The 20,522-nt window shown below is 35.8% G+C and overlaps 1 protein-coding gene across 1 annotated transcript; it reads left to right on the top strand.

The window, feature by feature from the left end:
* The first annotated feature begins 9,357 nt into the window (after positions 1-9,357).
* LOC121430470 (4-galactosyl-N-acetylglucosaminide 3-alpha-L-fucosyltransferase FUT6-like) lies at positions 9,358-20,124 on the top strand. The gene is made up of 3 exons (XM_041627738.1): positions 9,358-9,566; positions 16,174-16,927; positions 19,010-20,124. The coding sequence occupies exons 1-3, from the start codon at positions 9,512-9,514 to the stop codon at positions 19,521-19,523; spliced, it is 1,323 nt and encodes a 440-aa protein (XP_041483672.1). The 5' UTR covers positions 9,358-9,511; the 3' UTR covers positions 19,524-20,124.
* The last annotated feature ends 398 nt before the right edge of the window (positions 20,125-20,522 follow it).

Here is a 20,522-nt window from a genome sequence, read left to right as displayed (position 1 = left end):
GGGAGACATATTATTCACACAAGTATGAAATCATGAAAAAAATATGATTTTATGTAATAACATAAGAAAACGGAAAGTGGAGATGTGACATCATCAGCCCACCTAATGAAAATTCATGACGACTGTTTTCACAAAACATTGCTAAACTTTAAACTTCAATAACTTTATTATTTGTTGACCGATTCTGATGAAATTTTCAGTAGTTTGCTCAGTGAATTCTTCTCTATCTATTAGGCTATAAACATTTTCAGCATGGACCACCCCTTTAAAAGAACTGTTAAGTTCATACCGGTGGGTTTTAATCTCACTCCGTCTAATTGTTATTTGAACGAATGCCCCACAATATCCACCACGTCTACCCATTGTGTGCTTTAACTTTGGATCATCAACAGTTCGTCTAATCATACATTGTGTAATAACAAGTGGATGAGTGGATTTCACAAAATGAATATAACCTAATGGAAAATTTAAATAGACAAAATGGTTAATGGGCTGAAATGCTAAGTTGGCGAATTGGTTGTAGACGAACTGGTATTAGACCAAATAGAATGTAGACGAGGTGGGCGTGGGTCTAATGGCAATTTAATCCGATGGCAAGCATTTAGCCCAAGATGCTACATTGTAAAGTATAACCTTTGTCTAATAATAATGGAACGTGTCCAAACATAGCAAGCTTATGATGAATGAAAATCATAAATTTATTCAGATTGGTATCGATGAGAGACGAAAATACATCAAAGGAGAGTGGTAAATTTATTCGACGTTCATGTAAAACAATTCGAGGAAAATAGCAGCTTATTACCGCGTTTACACGCTGCATCGGCTCGCGGTGCAGACCCGATAGCCGGCGCAGACTTTGCTCCCGGATTATCCTGCGTCGCGTTTACACGCTGCCCCAGCTTGCGGTGCAGAATCGATTCGTTGGGCAAATTTACATCATGAAACGCGCGTTAATTACCGGTGCAGACTCGGCTTTGTGTTTACACGAAGAAAAATTGCCATGTCTGCACCGCGAGCCGATGCAAGTTAATCGCATTCACAAGCATGAAAAAGGCCAGTCTGCACCGCGAGCCGATGCAGCGTGTAAACATGATCAATATGAGTGAAAATACCCGGAATAATTAAGTTACAAGAGAAAAAGAATTGCCCACCTGGACGTAAATGATATCCAATTGATATCCGATAAAGAAGGTCGTTCAGTGTATACTGGTTGATCTCTTAATATAAATTCTATATTTTTGATTTGTTAAATTTGAAGAGGTTCATATTTCTGTGGAGAGGTTGAATAAAAATATATCTTTGCTGTGAAAAATTGAAACCATGTACAGTATATCATCTTTGTATATGCAAGTGCAGATAAAAAAGTCTCAATATATCTTGATGGACAAAAAAAGGGTTTGTAGATTATGTTGATTTTCTGATTATGCTGATTTGTGAGTAAAAAGCGTGTTCTCTCTATATCGGACACTATGAAACAATTAGCTGTTTCACTTGCCACTTTGTCATGTCAAGTTGTTTGTGTGACTTTCTTTTATTGGCCATTGAAACTGACTCCACCATGCAAAATGTTACTATCTATAGTTGTCGTGAACAGAAGCAAATGATTTGTGAAGGGGCATAACATGCTATTTGTGGCTCTTAATAATATAAATCAATTGGATTCTTTTTAAAACGACGAAACTAATAATCCATTGTTGTAGTGCACTAATATCATGATATCAATATCCTATGATAGTTAAAACAAAAACAACAACAACCGCCACACCAAGAGGGGGCCTAGACCATTTTTGTCTCGCCTGCATAGAGTGAGACTATCGACTGCAGTGCGTATAAAAACAAACCGGGACAGATTTGAAAAGTCTATGAAAAAATTTGTTTCAAATTATGATCTCTATATTTTGGTGTCAATAGGTGCTCTTGGGTCTTATCCTTCAAATGTTATTTAAAAAATTAGTTTCGTTCATGTTTGAGCGAACACGGAATGTTTTTGTCTGGGTTTAAAAAGGAGGCTTGTGCCAAAATGGCATAAAATGATGATGGTTGGACTTCTTGCTAATCAGCAGACTTATTCCTTTTTAATACGTTCTCTTTAAGCTCTGAATATTCCTTCTTTAGTCAAGAGATTTTTTTTAAACCGAAGTATGGGAGAGCGTGTTTTTTTTTCAAATCCTTTCATTTTGTGCTACAAAGGTTATGGTGCCTTTGAACAGTGGAATACTGATGGGTAGGGGCTCGGGGTGCTCTCCCCCCAATAAAAAAAAATATGTCCAAGAAAAAAGGTGGAAAGAAAAATAACAGAAAACATAGAAAGTGAAATATGATATCACTTTCTGAATATTATGTCAAAACCACAAAAATTTGATATTTTGATGAAAAGGTGGAAATTTTTGCTTGCTCGCTTCACAACTTTTTAATACATTTTACCCGATCTGCCATATCTTGCTCCTTCAATATTGACTCAATACACCATTGCTGGCACCATTGAAAGACATGAATCCTTTCCCGTTTGTCCTGTCAAGCACATAATTAAACTTAGTGAAGCATTCAATAACCCCTTGAAAATAGGATTCATGTCTTTTATAGGTATACCATAACATGATTTGTTTCTCATAATAAAAGGATTTGAACAATTACAAATCCTCCCAATTAATAATGCAAATCTTCCTACTTGGGTTGACAAAAAGTCTTCTTTTCTTCCTTATGAAGGAGAATACAAAGGTAAAAGAAGTTTAAATGAAAAACAAACTTAATTCAGGCAAATAAATTTGTAAATGAGGTTTGACAACATAATTCGAAAATTGTGGCAAAGATCATGAAAAGATTAAGATAAAGTCTGCTGATTAGCAAAAAGTCTAATCATCAAATTTCTCATTTCTGCCATTTTGGCGCAAGCCTCTTTTTGAACCCCCAACAAAAACGTCCCGTGTTCGCTCAAGCATGAACAAAATTTATTTTTTAAATGGCATTTCAAAGATAAGATCTCACAGAATCTATTAACATCAAAATATTGATACAACATTTTGAAAAAAAAATTATCGACTTTTCAAAACTGTCCCGTTTTTTACGCCCTGTATAGGCGCCGCTTTTCCGACGGCTTTTCCGCGGCGGAGTCAACATCAAATCTTAGCCGAAGGTTAAGTTTTGTTAGATGACAGCATATCTCAAAATGTATGTAAACCTAGTTCATGAAACTTGGACAAAAAGTCAATCAAGTGTTACTGAATATCCTGCCTGAGATTGGGTGTCATATGATTATGGTCAAAGGTCATTTAGGGTCAATGAATTTAGACCATGTTGGGGAAGTCAATATCCAAATCTTAACGTGAGGTTAAGTTTTTGAAATGTCATCATAGCTTAGGGAGTATATGGACCTAGTTCATTAAACCTTGCCATACTGGTAATCAAATATTAGTGAATATTCTGCATGAGTTTCACGTCACATGACTAAGGTCAAAGGTCATTTAGGGTCAATGAACTTTGGTCATTTTTGGGATATTTGTTGAATTGCCATCATAATTCTGACATTGTATTGGTCTAGTTAAAAAAATTAAACATAAGAGTAATCAAGTATCATTAAACATCCTGTGCGAGTTTCAGGTCCCATGACCAAGGTCAAATGTCATTAAGGCACTGAACTTAGAGGGTAAAGGGAAGTTGAAATAAGATTGATATGAACTATCGCTCCCAAATGACAAAACTTCATTGGGATGTAATGTCGGGTAATGTCCGCACACTTGTCAGTAAGGCTTTTTATTGACTGACATAAATAGCATGTATACAGTAGACCTGAAACAGGCTTGAGTTGTCATATATTAATCTTATAGCTGTACGATCCAGACCAACATGCCTCGAAATGGAACTGACAGGTCTAAATCAACTCTTGAAGATCTTTCACGTCTTGATAGATCCCAGAGCTGCAGGGTTTATCTAGGTCAAAACACCAGGTATCTAGGTCAAAACACCAGGTATCTAGGTCAAAACACCAGGTATCTAGGTCAAAACACCAGGAATCGGAACTCAGAGGTCCAAATTAACTTCAGTCACGAAAGATCATGTAGCTGTAAGATCAAGACAAACATGCTTGGGAACGGAACTCAATGGTCCAACCAACTGAAACAGACCTGGCCGGAAAGTCAAGGGTTTCTAGACTTTAAATTCTTGATGATGCAAGTGTCGATCGATTCTACCTTTATTATCAATCGCTCATATAAGTAATCTCGAGGTCTATTATCATTCAATGATAAGTGTATATGTAACTATATAGTAAAAACAAACATTAACACATAACCATTTACTATGAAAGACACCAAATAATTTAATCAATGATTGATGTTTTACATAATTATAATTATGTTTAGGTTAATCCCTTATAATTATGGGTTCCAAATGGAGAAAAACTGGTTTTAAGGTGAGTTTTCTAATATGCAGCAAATATTATAATGCTAATGATATGGAACAAATCGACATTGTTTTGGAAATATAAAACACATGCGGTAGTTTAATTTGTGCAAGGTTTTGCATTTTTAAGCATCTATTAAAGTACCTCTTAAACTCATCAATAATGTTACCATACGACCTTTAACAATCGGTTGAAAAAAATATGTTACTTTGCAACTGGTACCTATTAACATGGGCAGGTATAAATGGTATACATGTTCATGAGTTGTTGTGTTTAATGTATTAGTGCTTAAATAGAAAAGATGTGGTGGCTTATAGAAATTATAATCATAACAACACCTTGTAAGTATTGGTTACTGAGGAAAAATGCTTTGTTGCTCATTGGGTCTACCCATGGAAACATTTATCACATTCATGACATAAGGAATCTACGGGCCAAAAATTTATTTCTGAGCTCTTCTGATCAAATTATAATGATCTGAACAATGATAAACAATTGTTGCTATCGAAAAAGTTCTCTTAGAAACCGTTGCTATGAATAAATAGATAAAAACTGTTGTGATACAAAGAAATAAGCTTTAGATTAAATTTTATGTGACATATTGCTTGTGAAACTGTTCCTCAAGCCCAATAAAGCTTTGTTACTAAGGTAAATATGTTACCTAGTAACCGTTGCTATATTTGGGAAACTCACGTTGGCACCCCCTGCTAAAAATCTTGAGAATAATTTACTATACCTATATGCCAATTTTCATGCTTGTACCATTTACTGAACATTTTTTTTTACCAATCATCTAGACTATTTACAGAATAGTGGTCCAGATTGTGTTCTCAGTTGGGTAGGAGTTATTGATTGCTCGTAATGCTCTCTTCTGTAGACAAAGACTCTATTTAAATGTGTTTGAGCACAACTACACCAAGTCATTGTGCAGTAAGATAAATGTGGTAAAATGGTTGCATTATAAGTGTATAATAAAATTTGACGTGGTATAAAATGTCTTATTCTAAATATAACACCAATAGCAAAATATATTTTTGTCTAAAAAAAATTACATTTACATGAGAAGACCACGACAGGGCTCCATCAAGAGTGATTCCAAGAAAATTAATTGTAGAAACTTGTAATATGTTTTTATCATTCAAGTGGATATCACTAAGATTGTCAAAAAGTTTCTTATTTTTGTTTTAAATATGTCTTAGAAGAGTTAATAACCAATTTATTTACAAGAAACCACTCTTCGATCCTAGGTATTTCTACTTTCAGGATAGAATTTAGAAATTTAGAAAATAGAAATATTAGATATATATGACAGTACTGGAGCTATTACATGAATTGATTTTTTAAAAACTTTGCTTTCATTTTCATCACTCCCTGGGCTCTTGCAATCATTTGATCCCAATACAGCATTAATAACATCAGCTTCAGATATGGCTGTACAAAGAAATGAATGTGGGTAAACAGTATTTTAAATGTCTGACGGATTCTTGTTAAAAAGACGTATAGTATCAAGAATACTATCTTCAATAGAAACAAAATATTTATTCAAATGCAACAAAATATCACAAGGTTCTGTTAAACAAGAATCGTCAACCACCAGATATCGAAATTTAGGTATCTTTTTGTTTTTCAAAACCTTACTACCTTCCAAGTTCCCTTTAAATCGTTTTTAAATTATGATTAATACAACTTGTCTTATGATTCATTTTAAAATGTCATTATGTTTGACCTCAAATTATTATTATTACTATTATTTTTTTTTTTTGGGGGGGATAATAACACAGGCCATCCCCCTACCTGAAATATGGGGGGTATACCCCCCCCCCGAATGGACCCCTACGAAAAACAGCATGTGCTGATAGGGTGTTCCATCCCCCAAGTGGTAAATAAATAAATAAAAAATAAAATAAAAACACTAATGGTTGCTATGTTACTGCATTGGCTGAGCAAGTTTATCATCATCATTTTCATTCAAGCTCAATTTACGCAGATACATAGGAAGCTTCTAAGAGCACGTACGTTGAAATTAATTGCAATTTAATAGGGATACACAAACGTGAACCTGAACTATGCCGAGTCCAGCCCCTGGTTCAGCCGAACAACAACATCATCTGAATGTAGAGAGAATATATAACCCCTAAAACAAATAAATCATCCAACAACAAAGAAATGTTGAATTATAGCAATGAAGCAACCATCGTCATGGTCTTTAAAGCCTGATGTAAATAATAACATTTCAATATTTCTTCTTCCAATACGGAGTTCTCTCTCCATGATGCATGGCAGATTCAATAACCAAGAACAGTGGCGGACCGTGACCCGAAGGAGACAGATGATTGGAGGGGCACTGTATTCTTTGTGAACAATGCTGTGCCCCTCCAACATGTCCAATGGTTTGTGCCCCTCATTGATGCAACTGTAATGTATTCAAAGTAATGTTTTGCATGAAGAGATATTCAGGTCACCACCTGGTTAGTTACTGCATACATTGTAATCTTACATGTTTAAGTTAAGCTATTGAATTGACTATCGTGCTTGAGCATAGGCGGCGGAAGCGGGGGGGACGTGTCCCCCCTAAATTTGAGGAGGGGGGGGGGACGGTCCCCCCTAAATTTGTTGTTGATGACCTTTTTTTTTTTTTTTTTTTTGCTTGTCAATTTTTTTTCCTACGTCCCCTCCTAAAATTTTTGGCTTCCGCCGCCAATGCCCTCCCTTGCTTGAGTGAAGCCACACCTAAATGTACAACATTGAATCAGACATTAAAATGGACTCAGAGAGTCAAGACTCAGTCTCACTACATATGCTGTCTAAATTGGCTCTTATGTTATTTCAGCAACACTACATTTGTCTCCTCCGGGTCACGGTCCGCCACTGACAAAGAAAATATATTGTCAAATGCCTTTCAAGACCGACCTAAGAAGACTTTGTCGAGAAACTGGTAAATTAAAAGAGCAATTTCGTCCAGGACTCTAGACAAACAACATATCATCATTTGCAAAATTTTCGTCAGCTCTGAAAGTGCTATTCCGGCTAACCAACTTTCGACAAAGACCTCGCAGGGTTCCGTAACACAAAGATTTGCGATGAATAGCAAATATTAAAGAACACTTCTGATTGGTTCCTAGTCAGTATTTTGCTTCAAATGCGCGTGTATCATTGATCTTGATTGGTCAATTCATATAGCGATTGATCGCTAATCTTTGTGTTACGGAGCCCAGGTGTTTTTGTCATAATTATGACGGGTATTTTCAATACATGATACTGTGTTCTCGAATCCGTCATTCATCCCGGAGCGAAAACTCACTATCATCCACAACATATCACCAACTTGGCCTTGTATTCTTCTCCCTGATACGCTCTGTCCCTCCATTCAAGATCCCATCAGCAGAATCGCGTCAGACATTTTGAAAGATCCTGCACATGTCTTTATCTAATTATTGTCGAATATTGTTAGATAATGATTGCATGTTAGCATGCACAAAAACCGACAAAAACATCCACGAAAATACACACGCCATATTTGCGTTACGTACAATTGAACCGAGTTGATCAAAAGTAAAACAAAAAAATGTACTTTACTGTGGGGGAGCCAAAGAAGGATAAGTCTTAAAATCAGGCACCCGACATGAAATAAACAGATAAGTGCTGACATCTCAAGTTTATTATTTTTTAGGGCTATAGAATAGTTTTATGCCGTTGTGGTTTTCATGCATATCCCGTGTATTGCCCTCTTTCATCGTGTGTCTATTGTATCCTGGAACTTAACCGAATAACTTACTGAAAGAACGCAGTCATGTATGGAGAGATTGTAGCGTTTGTGTCGCTCAGGGAGGTCTGATGGCATTGAGCTATTAATATTTCAATTGTGAACTGTTATGGTATATCCCGCCTTGATACACATCGCCCCTCTACAGCCAAAACAAGGAAATCGATTCCAAATTAATTAAACGGACCAATGGGATCGAAAGTAACGTTAGGGATTAGTTCGGTCTGGAGTCGTTCTCACCTGCCTTGCGACCGAGGCTTTACAAACAATCCCATTCCCTAGCCCTAGTACTAATGAGTGTGTACCTTAACATCGAAAACATGCTTACAACTGACACGTGATTGGATACAACGTTTTGATCCTCAAGAAAAATAATACGCCAACAAATATACCCCCTTGTCATCATTCTTTCGTTACTTCATGCACATTTTGCGAGCGTAAATCGAAAAAAACCCAAATATATACTTTCAGGTAGGTCCCAAAAAGAGGCGTAATACCCCCCCCCAAAAAAAAAAAATCAATAACTAAACAAATGAAATAGATAAAATGATTAAAACGAGAAACTAGAAGGCCTTGTCACGAGAAAGCAAGTTGCGCGAGTGAAAATTATAAATATTTTTAAAATGAAATAGACGTTGTGGTAAGATTTTGATATACCATTCACTTAATAATATTGAATAATAATACCTTCCTTCCCTTTTTTACGATAGCAATATTTTCAGGCCTTTTGCTTTCTGTAAATGACTTTTACTGAGGGGTAAGCGAGGGAACCTTTTTAAAAACAAGAATGAATAATCTGAATTCAACTAAATTAAAAATACAAAGAAAGCTAATAAATGACAGAGCCTCGCTGTAAAGGGGATTTCGATACATGTCTTACTACAGACATGACTGATCCGCAAGAAAATTTCAATTTACGAGATTCAAATCAAATACATCTTAATGAATTCAGAGCGTACCAGATACCGAATTGGATTTGAAACCCCCTACCCTAGAAATGTTACAGGAACGACCACTGATTCCCCCCCCCCCCCGCCCGCGCCCGTGATGACATGGAAGAGGGAACGGTTGAATGAATACATCAGAAGTATGGGCCAATATTTCACGCAATATCATTTCATTTAGCAGAACTTGTTTACGACTCAACGCTGAAACCTAGACCATCACCAGGTATGTTTTATTTCGCATACTTTAAAAAAAATAGTTTATGGAAGATTATCATATCAAAATAAAATTCTGCTATTATTTTCTATTGTGTCTACATGAGCTATGAACTATCAGATAAATGTATTTACATGATTCTTAGAGAAGAAGAAAGAATCGTATACATGGTTTAAGTTGGAAAACATATGCATAGAGAGATCAGCGCTGTTTTGTGTACTACACTGCAGGGGTTTACACAAGGTAAGTCTTTATCATGACAATATACATGATATAATTTACTCTGGGACTATTTTCAAGATTGCATAAATAAGGATATTATTAACATTGTAAGAGAGCTGTCGCAGATGTCTAAAACGAAATGATTGATTATTTCGTGAAATGTATAGCAAACAGATATGTAAATTCTTAAACGGACCTCCAGACATCGCTTCCCTCATATTTTGTCGTTGGAATGAAATACAAAAACAAAATCACTGATATACCAATACAATTACCTTTTATAATCGTTAATTGTGATTTTGAAAATACGTCTGGAGATTCTGTACCATCATTTGCATAATTCATTTCTTGCAGTATGCAACCAATTAGTGTATCCCTTTCATTATGAAAAACATTAAAATACCAATGACTAGATGAAAGGTAATCATTTAGGTAGAGAATCAGCTTGGTGTAATACTATTTCATTTTTTATATTTGTTTTTATTTTACTGTGTTTTTAGAAACAGGACTTTTTCTAGTTCAAAATGACGGTGTTTTATAGTCAGATTTGATAAGATATTCGCATACTATTAAAATAACAACAAACAAATCGAACACAACCTGCAGGTGTTTTTTTTTACTAGTTTGTTCAAAGATAATTGAATGTTGAGATTGCAACACTAATTTTCGAGACACAGGTTGTCCCTTAACGACCATGTCGACTATGGTTTTGTTATTGCAACATTAATCCAGTAATTCTGTAAATTGTCTGATTGCAGTACAGAACATATCCGTTAGGCAGTTTTGTAGAAAAAGTAGTCAATTTTGAAGCACTCGTACCAATATGACAATGATAATAAAGTGAAATTTCTCATGTTTAAACTTTCACGACAGTAATCTTCCAACCAACTTCATATACCACCATGTTTACGAGGCCGCCATCATTTTTAAGCTTAACCGCTCACGATGGCGGTCTCCTGCATTCATTTAAACTGTCAATTTCTTTTCATTGAATATTGCTTCTCGTTGATATTTTTTTTGGTTGCTTTACTTTGACTATTGCTTAATTGTTTTGTAAAACTTAATTGTATCACCTAGATGTTATGTTGGATATTTATCCTGAGTGCAGAAATAGAAGAAAATCAAATCAAAATCAAAATCAAATAAACTATTTTCTCTCGGCTTCCATTATATTCAAATTTCCAATTATTCATTACATTTATTATACAATAATTATTAAACTACTTAAATTTGCAAATGTGATTTCTTTCAATGTACATGTAATTAAATTAAATTTTATTTTCCATCATTAAAAACCAGTGTACATTGTAAATATAACATAATACTGGCACTATCAAGATAAAAACAAATATGGAGGGATACCCTTAAGAAGCAGACTGCTTGTTGGCTTGGCCCCATTCTTTATGCTATATGACATTAATTTCATTTTTGTATTCTGTTGGACATGTTGGAGAGGTGATGTTTATTCCCTCCCAGGGGTCTCCCACAGGGCAAGCACTTACGTTTTCTTTAAGGGGGCACCAATTTTCTCAAAATGGGGGTATCTTTATGGTTAAACATCCCTATCCGTTCTCTTGATACTTTAGTGTCTTCTCCTTTTTGTCCACCCCTTTCATTACCTACTCTTTTAGGATTAGTTTCACTACTTGAAAATCATGAGAGCATGTGGCATATTCCCCTGATGCCGCCGTTTATTATACAAGAGCATGCCTGGTATATCAGCATTATGATCATTTCACAATCAAGTATTACCTCTAGGCATTTTGTTTTAGACTTTATTTTTAAAGAGAAATTGAGGTCAATTTAATTAACAAATGCACAGATGTTTCAATAACTGTTGATGTACACTGAAAACTGTGGTGTTAAAACTGACACGAATTGGTGTTAATAGAGGACCACACACTGAGGTGTTAAAATTACACCCTAAAGATTGAACATAACACCAAATAGTATAAATGTAACAACCAAAAGTAAAACTATCACCACCAATTTAACACCGGTGTAAAATAACTGGTGTGGTCCTCTATATACACCGGTTAACACCACAGTTTTTGCTGTGAGAATCTTGGGCGATGTATCTCCCATCATCATGATCATGTCCATTTGGTAATGGACATGCGTTTGTTGTTTCAAACCGAAACGGTTAACTCAGATGTACCTGCCTGTTGTTCAGAAGCGTGTGAAGCAGTGAACGGTGTCAGACTTATTCAAATGGGGGGAAATATGACAATACCATAATGCATATCTTTAGAAAGGACTGGTTGTATAATGCATGAAAGCTTGTGAACTGCAGGCCAAGTTCGATATACAGTATGCAATACACTCCTATGACTTGTTAGCAATAAGTATACTGCAATACCTGGAACGAGTCTGTAGGCCTATATACTACTTGTTGCGTTGTCTGATAGATACGTTTTTATAAGCCTTTCCGTTCTTATAACCCCTTCTGTTTTTAAAGTATACCAATATTCTGGTTAGACAAATTTTCCGCGATAGAACTGGCATGCATTCAGGTCTACTTTGGGACGAATATGCATGTGATCTGATCCATGCTATCAAAAATTCGCTTCCTCATGTGACGTATATCGCCCCGACGATGCTTAAACATATATTTTTCTCAACCATATAAACTTCACCTTAATTCATTTTAATTGGTAAACATCCCATTCCCCTCTATTCAGTGCTTGAAATGCGTTCCCATATCTCCGTTTACTGCATCGTTTTTTACTGCATCGTTTTTTACTGCATCGTTTGATTTTTATTGGACTATATCCATCTGTGGATCTTAAAATGGACTAATATATGTGTTGATATCTGTTCCTAACCACCGGGAGAACTTGCATTATTGTGAATTTGTATTGATGAGTCAGTTTGTACATTCACCGTAGTTTTTAATTCTTTCAAACGATTATTTAAACAAAAATATTACTAATAAGATAATCAGGCTTTGTTTGTTTAAGTATCGTGTAGTCTTGGAATATTAATCATTTGTATTTATCATCTTTATTTTCTAGTTATTATGTTGAAATGTTCATTTTAGAATGTTTTGTGCTTACATTTTGGTGGTAGCACTGTATAAGACTTGGTTCTTCTTCTAAGCTGTCTCCACATTCTTATATTGATATTTTTGTTTTATTCTATGTATATTTATGTGTTTTTTATGAATGAAATAAATTGATTTTTTCATGAATGAAACAATTATATATTCTTCCCATTTCCCAAGTACTCAAACTTAATAATATGTTGCAACTTACATCCATTAAAGTATATACGTGCTCAGAGATATTCGAACCGGCCATTTCCATGCAGCCCAAACTGTACATGTATAGTTGCCATCTACAGTTTAAATAGAAGTTCACAGCCTGCTTATGTAACGTTTGTTTTAATAAAAGCAAATATGATTTAAAAATCATATTGATGAAGGTTTGGCACCAAAGATAGGAAAGCATAACATAATAACGGATGTTTTGATTCTATTCACATGCAATGTGTAATGGTTTATTGACGATTCGGGGGTGTTGATTCCAAATCTGTATGATATGCCCCTCGTGTAACCTTGAGCATTTTCCGCAAATCAAATATGGCCGCCAAAATATGCAAATTACCCATAAAAATCACAAAACTGCGCAAACATTGAATATATAACGTATGTAACTCTGACGCAGTAGTAGGTTGAGGTCTGCAAACGTGATTTTGACAAATTATTTATTTTCCTGATATTCAAAATGATTGTTATAGACCACTGCATACTCTATTACTAACAATGAGGTTAAATAAAGCTAATTTTCACAAAAGTGAGTACTGAAATACAAGTAATTGTGATCTATGAGTGAAATGACGTCTGAAAACATGATTGCCACCAAAGGCCGTATAGTATTGGATATGATGTGAAAGAGGACAAAAATTCACAAGAGTGAGCAATAAAATGGTTGCATGCATTTATGATAAATAAGTAAAATACTACCTAAGACATATTTTTTAACGAACAATATCTTTCTGGTGTCATGTTTGTGTTATTACTGTACTTTAAATCTCGAAGTGGCCGTCATAGACCTTAACTGTATTGTGTACAATGGGAACATGGGGAAACTGATTTTCTTTGGAGTGAGCACCATAAGCAAAAATAGTCTCAAAACATGATTTCTAACCAGATATATAATCTATTATGTCATGTAGGTGATAAAGACTGTATTTTGAAATTAAAAATGGCCGCTATAGGACCTAACAATATATGCAAAATGCTAATGCACAATGGCTAATGGGGACAAATATGTTTAGCAGAATTTTGCTTTGCCTGCATGAGTGAAATACTGTCTGAAAGCATGATTTCTATTGAAATATATATTTCATTTAGGTGATAACTGCTGCAATTTAAAATTAAAATTAGCTGCCATATCCCATTTAGTGAAAGTTATTTGTCCCCATTCAAATTGCATATACCACGATAAGATGCTATGGCGGCCATTTTCCACCGTAATGACAGGGGATATAATAGGTGCAAATAGTGTTTTCATAAAATATTTCCCTAATAAAACAAATAATATGCAACTTATAGTCAAGAAAATCCAGATTTTGTCAGAATTATTTGTTCCAATGTAAAATGTACCAAAACACTTTTAGAGGCTATAGCGGCTACTTTGAATTTCAAAGTACAGCATTTCTCATCTACATGGCCAATATGTGATATATCTACTTAAAATCATGTTTTCATTTAATATTTTATTCATACGTCACAATTACATGTTTTTTAAGGTTCTCAATCTTGTTGAAATTAATTTCCTTATTCGCTAGTTACATAAATCTGAGATACTTGTGGCTGCCATTTGAATTTTAAAATACAGTACTTATCACTTAAATGGCAGAAGAAATGCTAAATTTCATAGAAATCATGTTTTCGGATAATGATTCACTCATACAGCAGAATTATATGCATTTCATAGTCAAGCAAATCCAAATTCTATTGATATTATCTATCCCCGTTTACATTGTACATAATACTTTTAGGGCCTAGGGCGGCCATTTTGAATGTCAAAATACAGCATTTATCTCATGCATGAGACGAGAAATGATATATGTTGATAAAAAAGTGGTTTCAGACAATATTTACTGGTAGATCACAATTACATGCAGTATATGTTTCTTAGTCTTGTGAAAATTAGTTCCCCCTTTCGAATTGTACATATTACAAATGGCCTATGGCGGCCATTTTGAATTTCAAAATGTAAATTTTAATTACCTACACTGTAAAAAAACCTCATTTAACAGAAAAAAAATAGTTTGCAGAGAGCAATAACAGAATCATTCTGTAAATAAAAAAAACAGGAATTTTTCTGCAATTTAACGGAACATGTCTGTTTAAGAATGGGAAAAGGGTGTTTTATTTAAGGAAATTTGTAAGGTTCCAAACACCAAATACCAATTTCCTGTAATTGTACATGATATAATGTAAGATTACGCAATCTGGTAAGATTACAGGTGTTCTCGAGACTCTGATGCAGGAACCTCTTTTATTTTAAGAATACAATTTCTAACAGTGTACATGGCAAAGCAAATGATAAATCTCATTAGAAATCGTGTTGTCAGACATTTCATTACGAATTTGTCTCTTTTATTTCATAGTCAAGCAAATCCAAAAGTAGTCAAAATCTTAAAGAAATAATTGCATTAATGTCTGCTAAATGCACAGAATTGATATCTATACATATTGTCAATTCCTTTTCAGTTGGTGAAAATGTATGTCTAGAAGAAACTCTAGTAAATTTACAAATACGTTCCCTGAATAATTTCACCTTGGGGCATTCCAATATAACATGCACAAATCGTTTTACAATAAGTGCTAAATTTTCTTCTATAACTTTCCATCAACATAAATTGTACCTGAAGGGAAGTGGTAGTAGACTACAAGGATTTAAGTATAGTATCAAACCCATTATTCAGATGCTAACAGTGTCATAAATTTATTTATTTATGTATTTATTGTTTCATATGTGTTCACATCATCCACAATCTCATATATGAAAATACAGTGATACATGATTATTACATAAAGACAATATTACGTAAAGAAAATATTACATAATCTCTCATTAACAGAGCACACAAGGTCTTGCAACATAAGCTTGAGTCATTACAAAACCATTATTTTACACTAACCAAAAAAAAACTGATGAAAGGGTATATATGCATACAGGTACATGTATATACAATATTTACATAGAATTATACAGAGAAGATGAAACAAGAATAGAAAGGAGGGTACCCCAATTTATATAAGAATATATGCATAATTTGTCAAGCAAATACAACGACATGAACTATCTTCGAAGAAAGATTATATATTTTTTTTATCGTATCCTTCGTGATTTCAAAATCCGCTATTGATGAAAACATAATCATGCAAAAAAAAGCAATCAAAACTAGATTAAAATTTGCCACTTTGATAATCAATTTGATAGATTTTCTTCACGTTCGCAATAATCATTCGACTCCTAAAAAGATCTTCCATCAAAGAGTCTAAGGACACATTTTACCGACGTATAATAATTCTAAAATGATTGAGAAAAGAGAAATTAAAATCTTAAACCAACTTTAAATCATTATTTTTGGTGTTCTCTTCCCTTAAACGCAGGTATGGCTAAGACCAAATCACTCTTCTGTGCAATCCTTCTATTTGCCGTTTGTGGATACGTTCAACTGATTATAGTGGTGATGCATGTCGATCTAAAGGCCGGTGGGGACATTTTGAAACAAAAGTTTAATAGGCCAAGACAACTAGCCGTTTTTCCAGAACTAAATGCGTTAGACAACACGAACCTGACAAAGTTTGGACCGGATGCCCAGCATGCCAAGAACACTAATTCGATCGGGAAAATGCCTCCAGCAATTGTTGACTGTCCTCGTAAGGTCCACCTCTGGGCTACTAAAGCAGGAGAGCTGGGATATTCGAAGGGCGTCTATGATGTAAAATGCCCCGGAAGTACTTGCGATGTACGATTGACCGTTGATATATCCTTCGACACGATGCAGAAGAGTGAGGCACTTGTCTTGTTCCACTGGACACGGTGGAACTGGGATGCGATGCACAGTCATAGACCAAAGGGCCAGAAATGGGTGTTTTACACTCTTGAGAGTCCACGTCATACAATGCATCACGTGATTCCCCCTCAAGAGTATTACAACAACTCCTACGACTACATTATGACGTATCGGTACGATTCCGACTTCCGGGCCGACTATGGGCAGTACATTGCCGGTAAACCTGAGATTAGTGCCAATGACACCAGAAATTGGGCTAAGGGTCGCTCGAGGCTTGTAGTCTGGATGGCATCCAACTGCAGAGGCACATCCTGGCCAAGAATGGATTTCGTGAAGAGACTTGGAAGGCAAGATGAACTTTGTATTATCCCTACAGTATTTGTGATTGTATTATCATATTGTTGTTGATATGGGTGTCATCGAGTCTTTTCCAGTTTCTTTAGTAATTCCTTTAAGGCATCTATTCCTCTACCTTCATCTTATCCTTCCGCCCCGTACCTTCCCAAGCATGATGTCCATGGTTATATGAATGATTAATTAAGATCTATTAAACGAAGTTGAAAAGGATGATATATGTCGGGACAGTATTAACATTTGAGCACACATCAGTGGCGTACCTAGGATTTTCCACAGTAAAACGGCAAAAACCGTCCGCCAAAAAATTTGACAAGCAAAAAAAAGGTCTTCAATCACAAATTAAGGATTTCGTACCAGACAAAAATTGACAAGCAAAAAAAGAAGGTCTTCAAGCTCGTCAGCGTCAGGGGAAGGGGGGGGGCAATAAAGGTCTTCAACCTCGTCAGGAGGGCAAAAAAGGTCTTTCAAGCTCGCTCGTCAGGGGGGGGGGGGGCAGGGATACGTCCTTTGTATGGGTTCTGGCTCGTCAGGGAGGGCAAACTGCCCCCCCCCCTGCCCCCCGTAGGTACGCTAGTGGCACACATGTACCAATAGTAAACACAAAACTCATATGTATTTTTTCCCCTTCATGAATCACCTTTTATTAATTAATAGATGAGGGAGTCGGGTTCCCAAAATACATAGCATTGATTAAAAAATAACGCACACAGCAAAAACTGTGGTGTTAACCGGTGTACATAGAGGACCACACCAGTTATTTTACACCGGTGTTAAATTGGTGGTATTAGTTTTACACCTATAGGTGTTATTACAACACATATGGTTGTTACATTTACACTCTTTGGGGTTATGTTCAATCTCTAGGGTGTTATTTTAACACCTCAGGGTGTGGTCCTCTATTAAACACTAATTGGTGTCAGTTTTAACACCACAGTTTTTACAGTGCAGGTTTCAAAAAGGATTAAAAAACGCGTAGGAACTATAAGCCATATATAAATAAACTGGGTTCCAAAAGAAATTAATCAAACTTTAAAGGCCACTGCACAAATGTTACTCAAAATTACTCCAAAAAATATTTTACACGGGCTAGATTCTACAGTCTTTTCTAAGCACATGTCAATAATTAAGAGATTTGTTTGATCACAAAGAGGGTAGAGTCTCTCATATCAGTTGGTTTCAGAATTCAAATTAGGGCAAAATAAAGATCAATGAAAATGAGATGGAATTAAACATGCTTCTCAGTTTATTACACATATCTTTCATGGGCATGTTTAATGACTGGTTCAATCACAGAGAAGCTACATGAAATTAACACCAATGTGTCTGTGTGTCTCATTCAACCACACAGAGATAACACCGTGTTCAGACTATCCACCGGTTACCGGGCCATCCTTCGGGGATCTGTGTGTGGCTGTGTGATATTTCCAGTTATTTAAAATTTTGGTTTTGAATTCCTGCAGCTTATTTGTGACCAAGCCAATAACTTTATATAATCGACAGTTGGGATAAAGTGGAAAGTTTGTTCAATCCCATCTTATATTCATATAGCCTTACTTTTGCCATTTGTGCACAGCAAAAATTGTGGTGTTAACCGGTGTACATAGAGAACCACACCAGTCGTTTTACACCGGTGTTAAATTGGTGGTGTTAGTTTTACACCTTTAGGTGTAATTACAACACCTTTGGTTGTTACATTTACACTCTTTGGTGTTATGTTCAATCTCTAGGGTGTTATTTTAACACCTCAGTGTGTGATCCTCTATTAACACCAACTGGTGTCAGTTTTAACACTTTGGATTCTGAAACCACTTGATGTAAGGCATATAAGAGGGAATAGCCGCTCTGGGATTGAACCAATCTCTTTAATATTGACATGTGCTAAGTAAAGATTAGTCAAGTTTATTGAAGCTAGCCTGTGTAAAACCAAAAAAAATATTGCTCCTTTTGACTGAGTGAAATTTGTGCAGTGCCCTTGTAAAGGGAATATGATTATAAAGATTTAAATAATATCATCTTTAACTTCCTTTTATTTAAGGACAATATTTTCATTTCCCTTTTATTTTCCCATTCAGATACGTTCCTGTAGACATGTATGGCAGGTGCGGAAACCAATCCTGCAGAGCTGGCACGGAAGACTGCGAGAGGAAACTGAAACAACACAAGTTCCTGTTAGCCCTGGAGAATAGCGAATGCACCGATTATATCACAGAAAAGTTCTGGATTCAAGCCCTAGTTAAGGAAATTGTTCCCATCGTTTTTGGACCTCCCAGGAGTGACTATGAAAAAGTAGCGCCTCCGAATTCCTTCATTCACATCCAAGATTTTAACACGACGAAGGAATTAGGGGAGTATCTCAAAAAGGTCGACGGTGACGACGCCCTCTACAATAGATACTTTGAATGGAAGAAGAAAGGGTCTTTGAAGCCTTATGGGGGACCGACGAAAAATATCATGTGCTACCTTGGTGATCGCTTAGAAGCGGACGCACAACGGGTTCGGGATGGAACCTACAAGCCGCCTAAACAAAAGGATTGGAAAGTTTGGTGGACTGACTCGTGTAAAAAGAAGGGAAAAATACCGAACTAAGTGCAATGCCAACTCAGTTTTATCTTACAGTAGGATATTCCAGATAATAGATACGTACTGCACCAGGTACCAATGGCTTTCATGATTTCATTTTGGAGCGAAAAGCGGTCTGTCGTGGATAACTGTGATTAAGAGCTGGCCAGGGAGGTGAAGATTTAAAGATTTAAGTGAGTCTATACTAACTTCCAAGTTGCGCGCATTACGGAAGCCATCACCGCACTGCTCTGGCTTGACCAATGCGGTGATGCCCTCTATAACGCATGCAACTTGGAATTCAAGTGCGACTGTGCACACTTAAATCTGAAACCCCCAGAACGTTTACATGGTCATATTATCTACAAATAGTTTCTTTCGTTTTGATTTTACACTGCTCGATTGATTTATTTTCCGTTTTCAAGTTCCTTGTCAGGAATCGGTCCCATTTCCTCAAAAGGGAGTTTTGGCTTAACGACGTATGGAAGATTCAGGAACAGAGTCAATAATTATTGTCAAATACCCGTAATGAAAAAAATCCTTGTAATAAACATAGTAAATCCAATGAAAACAGCAGTTTAGTCCTTGATAAACGACATATTTCCATTTTTTCATCATCTCTAGGACAAAACTGCTGTTTGCTCCCACGTATTTTTACTTGGTTTTGTTTTTACAAAACATTTACTATTATCTTGAGTCCTCTGTTCGTCACTTAGGTAAAACTCCCTTATGGCCTGCCGTACGAGGTCGAATACGCAATGATGAGTAGCCTAAATTTTAGAAGACGGCCAATGGTTCAGTGACCATTGATTTATTATGTACCGTCGGATGGAATAGGGGGTTTTCTTTTACCCGACGCCCGGCGAATTCAAGATAGCAGTAAATGTCTTGACAATGCCGGTCAAATAACAACGAACCGCTGGGAGGTCTTTGTCGAAAATTGATGAACCAGATCAGCAGTTCCGGCCTACGTTTCGGAGCTGAATTGCAAATATTCGTTTGTCCAGAGTCCAGGACGGAACTGCC

Source organism: Lytechinus variegatus, chromosome 17 (assembly GCF_018143015.1).
Source record: "Lytechinus variegatus isolate NC3 chromosome 17, Lvar_3.0, whole genome shotgun sequence".
In the NCBI taxonomy this organism is placed as follows: Eukaryota; Metazoa; Echinodermata; class Echinoidea; order Temnopleuroida; family Toxopneustidae; genus Lytechinus; species Lytechinus variegatus.
The sequence above is the reverse complement of the archived record's forward strand: the minus strand, read 5'-3'. Positions and strand labels throughout refer to the sequence as shown.

What these genes read in the sequence shown, in the direction of transcription:
- LOC121430470 (XM_041627738.1), top strand. Translation starts at nt 9,512, where the DNA reads ATGCATAGAGAGATCAGCGCTGTTTTGTGTACTACACTGCAGGGGTTT. An exon ending in ACTGCAGGGGTTTACACAAG is followed by an intron (nt 9,567 to 16,173) that starts GTAAGTCTTTAT and finishes CCTTAAACGCAG; the next exon opens with GTATGGCTAAGACCAAATCA. An exon ending in TTCGTGAAGAGACTTGGAAG is followed by an intron (nt 16,928 to 19,009) that starts GCAAGATGAACT and finishes TTTCCCATTCAG; the next exon opens with ATACGTTCCTGTAGACATGT.